The sequence below is a fragment of the Protomyctophum bolini genome (assembly GCF_963924005.1).
Source record: "Protomyctophum bolini genome assembly, chromosome: 4".
Classification (NCBI taxonomy): Eukaryota; Metazoa; Chordata; class Actinopteri; order Myctophiformes; family Myctophidae; genus Protomyctophum; species Protomyctophum bolini.
The window spans coordinates 37,863,744-37,871,243 of NC_137865.1; the positions used below are offsets into that span (position 1 = coordinate 37,863,744).

At 43.6% G+C, this 7,500-nt stretch overlaps 1 protein-coding gene across 4 annotated transcripts in view; it reads left to right on the forward strand.

Annotated features, from left to right (window-relative positions):
• Positions 1-7,500, forward strand: part of znf423 (zinc finger protein 423) — a 191,948-nt gene that overhangs the window by 164,058 nt on the left and 20,390 nt on the right. For all 4 annotated transcript variants that reach the window (XM_080760910.1, XM_080760911.1, XM_080760912.1 and 1 more), the window contains 2 exons: positions 1,570-1,701; positions 4,200-4,315. In XM_080760910.1, coding sequence (XP_080617036.1) covers positions 1,570-1,701; positions 4,200-4,315 — 248 coding nt within the window. The remainder of the gene's footprint in view (positions 1-1,569; positions 1,702-4,199; positions 4,316-7,500) is intronic.

Here is a 7,500-nt window from a genome sequence, read left to right on the forward strand (position 1 = left end):
CTGTCTCCCCCACAGCTATTCAGACGGGATTAGGACACCCTTGTGATGGCCTTTGAGGCAAAGGGAGATAGGAATCTGGTGTGTGTGTGTGTGTGTGTGTGTGTGTGTGTGTGTGTGTGTGTGTTAGTCGGAGTGTCATGGATGTATGATTGAAGATGTTATTAGCCCCGTGTTCCCCTGCAGCTCTGCAGCTGAACTCTTGCAGTGTGTGTGTGTGTGTGTGTGTGTGTGTTTGTGTGTGTGTGTGTGTGTGTTCATGTGTGTGTGTGTGTGTGTGTGTGTGTGTTCATGTGTGTGTGTGTGTGTGTGTGTGTGTTTTCGTGTGTGTGGGTAGAGACATGCTCGCAGGTGGGTGCATGCGATCATGTGTGTGTTTTAAGGACTGTTCCGCAAGTCAATAACAAAAATGCGAAAAGACACTGATCATGTCCTCCACAAACGTGTGCGTGTGTGAGCGCGTGCGTGTGTGTGTGTGTGTGTGTGTGTGTGTGTGTGCACGGCACCATGTGGTGTGTGCGTGTGGGCGACCTGGGCAGCGGTCCTGTGTGGCACTACGTCGATAAGGACGACAGGCAGGGGATGTCACGGTCAGGGGTGTGTGTGTGTGTGTGTGTGTGTGTGTGTGTGTGTGCCGGACGCCCACCTTTCATCTGGTCCGACACAGTGGGTGCCATGATGTCACTCACACATGCTTTAAATAGATGCAAGCGCGCACGCACACATGCACACAACACAAGGGGAGAGAGAGAGATAGAGATATAGTTGAATGGAGGGAGCGGGGCGAGTTAAAGACCTACAGTACATGCAATGGACAAAGGGACGGACGGACGGACGGACGGAGGGATGTAGGAGGAGGGCAGGTTCATGCCTATAGTCCTGGTGTGTGTGTTGGGGGGGGGGGGGGGGGGACGGACACACGACGACAAGCAATTACCGGTTGGGACAGACATGGCACTGAGAGGGCTAGAGGAGAACAGGGTAGGACAAAACCTGACAGGAGAGAGAGAGAGAGAGAGAGAGAGAGAGAGAGCATATGCAGGAAGGGAGAGGAAGGAGAAAGTGTGGTTGGTCGCCATCTCTGTGAAAGAGTGAGCAAGGCACACATTCTAGAGAAAATAATGCATCCAAACTAGGCTGGTAATTCAGCGTGACGGCGTGTCGCGGGTTCGAGTCCCAATCCCGACGACCTTTGCTGCGTGTCTTCCCCCCCATCTCTCAAAAAGCCTTAACTTCATACCCTCTCATCTGTATTTTGTTCAGCACCCGTAGAACTTTTGAGATGTGCGTGCTTTCCTGTTGGATCCTATGTCTGCTGTCTAACCAATGACCATACCATGTCTCTCCTGTTTGCAGAGGAGGGCATCCATGTCTAATCATATACCATGTCTCTTCTTCTCCTGTTTGCAGAGGAGGGCATCCATGTCTAATCATATACCTAGTCTCTTCTTCTCCTGTTTGCAGAGGAGGGCATCCATGTCTAATCATATACCTAGTCTCTTCTTCTCCTGTTTGCAGAGGAGGGCATCCATGTCTAATCATATACCATGTCTCTTCTTCTCCTGTTTGCAGAGGAGGGCATCAATCACGAGTGCAAGCTGTGTAACCAGATGTTTGACTCACCTGCCAAGCTGCTCTGCCACCTGATAGAGCACAGCTTCGAGGGCATGGGAGGTACCTTCAAGTGCCCCGTCTGCTTCACAGGTATGAGACAACAACAGACCCAAAACTATATATACTGTGTCGCACAATTCAACACGACCGTTGCCAGGAAAAGAACGGATGGCCCAATTCTCGCAAATGGCGGAATATCTGGGGACGGAGTTTACCGGTCAAAGTAACAGATGTGTTCCACATGAGTCAAGGGACATGTGGAAACAAGTGTCTTGAATTTTGGCCAAACGAGGCATGAGTTATGCCTGTTCAAAAGTTTAATTTAATTTTTTTTGCTATAGACTGGTTTCAGTGCTATTTAGCATGCCCCTCTGTGTATTAGGGCAGAAGAAAGAATTTTCACAAAAAATGTCATTGGCTCATTTTTCACTTAAAAAAATGTACTTCAGATTTTTGTCCGTATAGGTCCAAAGTTCACATGCATTTTGATCAAATATCCTGGGAGGAGATAGATTTTGAACTGATTTTCATATAATTCAAAATGGCAGGTGATCTAAGGGTCAGAGGTCAAATTGTTCGGCATGAGGAGACGTGTGTATCGAAGTTTCATTGCCGACGGTCAAACGGTTCATGAGCTATACAGTATGCACGTTCAAAGTTTGCATTTTCAATTGAGTGCTATAGTGCAGGGGTTTTCAACTGGTTTTGACCCAGGGACCACCATTCTGACTAGGAGCAGCCTGGGTACCACCACTATTGTATATGTCTTATTCTATTTGAATAATCTTCTCTTTATTAAAAAAAAAAAAAGAATTGGGACTGCTTGGTCCCTTAAATTTTTTTAAATGCATCAATGAGATCAATATAAATCAAAAGTCTCTAGTACCTCTAGTGTAGAGCAAATCAAATATGATGTAAAATATTAAGTAAAAATAAACTTACATTTTTTCTCATTCAGTAGTCATTCATTGATTTAATACTGTATTAACAGGCTTTGGGCCAATCCCATATAGGGCCTATAGGCTTGTTTCCATTGTGGTATAATATCGGACATCGGTCAGAATCGGTATCGGCAGATATATGACCCGATCGGATATCGGTCATAATTTCATAATCGTTGCACCCCTACTCTCAAACCTTTCTGAGGAAAATAACAAGATAGTGAAGGCCTAAAAACCATGCTCTGTGCATCTGCCTTCATCACCTGTTTCAGCCGAAACGATAAACCAAGCCAGCAAACTCCGTCTATCTCAATCTCTTTCTCTCCCCGCATGCTCCCTCTCTTCCATGACCTCCGTCTGCTCTCTATCTCTCTGTCTCTCTTTCTCCCTCTCTCTCTGTCTCTCTGTCTCCCTCTCTCTCCCTCCCTCCCTCTCTCTAACTCTCTCTCTCTCTCTCTCTCTCTCTCTCTCTGTTGGTTGTAGAGTTTGTGGTGTGTGTAGTGCCTCCTCCCCCTCAGGTACACAGCGCGCTACTTTAAACTTTAACTCTATTCCTTGGTGACTTATGAATTAGTAAGACAGGCAGCGCTCCTTTGGGGAGGCTTAATAATTCAACACACGCACACGTCTCACGTGCACGAGAACGCAACACAGCCAACCCAAAGTTTACTGAAACAAAGATGACGGAGAGAGAGAGAGAGAGAGAGAGAGAGAGAGGGGGAGAGAAAAAATGCAACGCGCAACTGTGAAGCGGAAGTTAAAAAAAAAAAAGTAAAGAGAAGAGGATAATTTATTGATAAATATCACAAGGTCTGTTGAGGATACTTGTGCAGATTTCTCTTCATCCTTCTTCCTGCACCCACTTTTCACTGTGTACTCTCTCTCTCTCTCTCTCTCTCTCTCTCTCTCTCTCTCTCTCTCTCTCCCCCCCTCTCTCTCTTCATATCTATCTCTCCATATCTATATCCTGTCAGCTCCATATTGCTTTTTGTGTGAGTGTATTTGTGTGTGTGTGTGTGTGTGTTTACGGTTCTTGACAGGCGTCAAGTGTTTGTTTAATGTGTGTGTGTGTGTGTGTTTGTGTGTGTGCGTGCGTGCACGTTCACAATTTCATCTGTGTGTGTGTGTGTGTGTGTGTGTACAGTCTATAGGACAGGTGATACAATCACACAACAAACAGGAAGTGCCCTTGAAACGTCTGCTGTAAGATCTCCTCTCATCTCATATTTTCCCTCCTATGGATTTCTATGGATTATCAGACCATGGAGACTTCATGGATATCTTTTTATTTTTGTTATTTTGATTATATTCTCTAAGGCAAGCCAATAATTGTATGGTTCCTGCCGCGATGCGACACATTGTGAGCTTGTAGATCTTTAATACATTTATACATTTGAAAACTTGAAATGAGACATTCTGCACAATGAGCACTCAATTTAAGTACATTTTGAATTACTACTACTGCAGTATTGATACTTTTACTTAAGTAAAACATTAAGGCAGCTAAAAGGGCACTTTCTGTGTATGTTTGCCTCCACTGATGGTTGTGTTCTGCTGGCTCCTTCCCTCAGTGTTTGATGGTTGTGTTCTGTCCTGCTCCTTCCCTCAGTGTTTGATGGTTGTGTTCTGTCCTGCTCCTTCCCTCAGTGTTCGTCCAAGCCAACAAGCTCCAGCAACACATCTTCGCTGTCCACGGGCAGGAGGACAAGATCTACGACTGTTCACAGTGTCCCCAGAAGTTCTTCTTCCAGACCGAGTTACAGGTCGGTGGCCATGATTACTGTCTCTGTCTCTGTTGTTTTGATGTTGTTGTCCTTCTATCTATCTTCTATCATTCTGTCTACAGCAGTGGTTTTCAACCTTTTTCAAGGCCCAACTATTATGACATTTAGCCTCTAAACACAAGACTTAGAATATTTAGATTTTATTGGATAAGATGATGTTTTCAATTCCATGCTGTATTGATGTGGTAGGCTACCATAGGAGAGATAACAGGCAAACGTTGATCAAATTATCAATTATTCTATTATTATTATAATATAAATATTATTTTCTAATTGTGTAAACTCTGTAAACTAATTAATGCAGATGTTTAACAATAATGTAACTGTTGTCTTGAGAGCGTAAAATGAATCCAAATGGACCCTCACTTTCAAGAGTTAAAGATCTATAAGGGTTGGTTACCAACTCTCTGGAACCCCCTCAAGGACCACTGGTCTACGGTACCAGCTCTGATATTCAGCTAATTGTTTCATCATTATGTTGTTGCTACTTATTTTATTTGTTTGTGACTATAGGGTTTCAGGGTTTTCGGAAGTTTAGTTGATTTACTTTTAGCCTTAGGTGTTGAGGGAAAGCCTTGCAAAAAAAAGGAAGGATGAAAGAATGCATGAAAGGGGTGGAAAAACTAAACAAAGTATACAAAAACACATTTTACATGCAGTTACATTTTGTTTGAGCTATAGTTTCAGCTTTAGATACGTTTGCATTGTTCATCTTGATTTTTTAGTTTTAGCTAACGAAACGATTTTCTCTTAACACATTTAGTACCGGAACTGCATCAAAATAAAGGCGTTGCTTGCGCCGGAGTAATCGCCAGAGTAGTGATCGCTTCCATTTTGAAAGCCATGAACCGGAAATACTTTCTTAAAAAAGTTGACTGACAAAGTGCCATCACAATCTCCGATCATCTTAATATATTTATATACGCTACAAAAAGAGTTCATATTTTGCGGGAGAGACGGATGAGGAGCAGAAACGCAGCGCCAGCATATCGATCCATTCATCACCACGGAGAGCGCCCTGGATGAGGAGATACGAGTCATTCTTTCCGCCGCGCTAACATGGGAGTCAATGACAAGCTAATAGTTTCACAGAGCGTTAGCATACGGCAAGCGAAAAGCGAAATGCCAAAAAAAAAAGAAGTAATTATTCTGAATATTATTATCTCGCCCCGCGTCGTTTGGACGTCGCTAGGACGTCCACAGACGTCTAAGGCACCTCTCGGTTCCAATCCTTATGACGTTTCAGGACGTGTTATGTACAAAATGTGTTAACCCTAATAACCCTGACGTGAACTATGATGAACATTAATAACGTCCTAATTAATTTGAGTTGAAACTCCATCGAGTCCGGCCTGGACATCAATGGAAGCTAGCTGTGCTAATGGGCATACGTGTGAGTGTCCGTATGGTCAGTGACCATTAGACTATACCCCATACTGGATTATCTGTCATGATGGCTCTTAAAGACTGGACTCCCCTCCCTCCATCTCTGCCTCCCATTCATCCATCTCTAGTTCCTTGCTGTTCACAGGAAACCTTGTATGTTCAAAACAACGTTAATAGCATGTGTGTCCCATGAGTGGATAGTTGTTATTTAGTCTCAAAGCTCTTGGCGTCTTCACAAGAGTGTGAAGACACCCTGAATGACCATACCAGGTCTGTAACTCCTCTGAGAGACGTTTGAGAACCACTAGTGACAATTATTGACTCCTAATGTGCCATAGTGTCGTAGTAAATCAGTGTCATACCTGTTCTGAAGAAAACCTGGAGACTTAATTGACATTCAGTAATTGGGCGTTAATGATACAAATAAGAACATTGTAATAACGTGTAAAAAATATTTGCTCACGGACACACATGTCCTTATATTTCATTTCAACCTTTATTTAGTTCTCGGAGAACACACTGAGGGCTGGGGGAGGAGACAAAACATAGATGAATAAAATAAATTAATAAAGGAACATTTCATCACATCAACAGGTACAGTTGAGATTTACCAACGTTGATATATCCAATTGAAAGAGAAGGAAGAGAGCTGTACTTTAATGAAGTCTGTGAGGTGTTCCAAGTGTGTGGGGCAGAGCACCAATCTTAGTGGAGGCATATTATGGTCTCAAGCATCAAACCATCTTGAGAGCGTGTATGATAAGAAATAGTTTTCCATTGTAAAAGAGAGTATATACATGTTGATGGCCCCTGCTCCCCCCTGTTCAGCCTTCCTTCCTTTTGTCCCCCTCCCATAAAGCCCACCCTAGATCTCTTTCTCCGTCCGTCGACCCATGCCCATCTTCTTTCCATACGCCCCTCTGTCCCAATCCGTCCATCTCTCCTCATGCCCTCCTGGCTGGCAGGGTTCTGGCATCATTCCGGTCATTAGGGTCCTGACACATCTGTGTGTGAGTGTGTGCGTGTGTGTGCGTGTGTGTGTGTGTGTGTGTGTGTGTGTGTGTGTGTGGTGAGAGGGTATAACTCACCCACGGCGGGTGGGTCCGTTGGCCAGGTGGGGTCAGTTCTGCGATGCTGCGTTTCTCGCTGTCTCGTTTGCAGTCATCCTTCCCGTAAGACCCCCCCCCTCCTCCTCCTCCCCCACGCCCCGCTACTATACTCTTCAAGTCGAGGTCACTGCCTTCCATCCTTATAATATACACTATCTCTATTCCATTGTGAGCTTATAGATTGGCTATTTTCTAGCTATATTTGAAATAGGGTGGTTATCTCTGCTGTCGGGATGAAACCTCCAAAATGTAAATTTTTCAGGAAATGAAAGATAAACATTTTCCAGGAAATTAAGAAAACCTTATATTTTGAAATCAAAGAAATCAAAGTTTGTGCCTTTATATACTGTCAATTACTTGCATGAGAAGGGGAGAGGTGGTGGAGTTATAGTTGCTTTAGCAGACAGTTTGAGGGTCCAAGCGTTTCTTTACTTTACTGTACTACTGTATTGGTTCAATATTTTTGAAACAACACACAGATGTAAAGGGTGTTCAATAGCACTGATTTACATCTTATCGCTTGTCTCTCTGTTTCCATTTCACTTCGTTCCTTTATTTCTCCACTTGTTTTGCATTCATGAGATATAACATTGTGCCGTATATCACATAATGGCTCCTAATTGATCAATTTGTTATTAAATTAACAAAGAGTTTACCATGCATGACGGC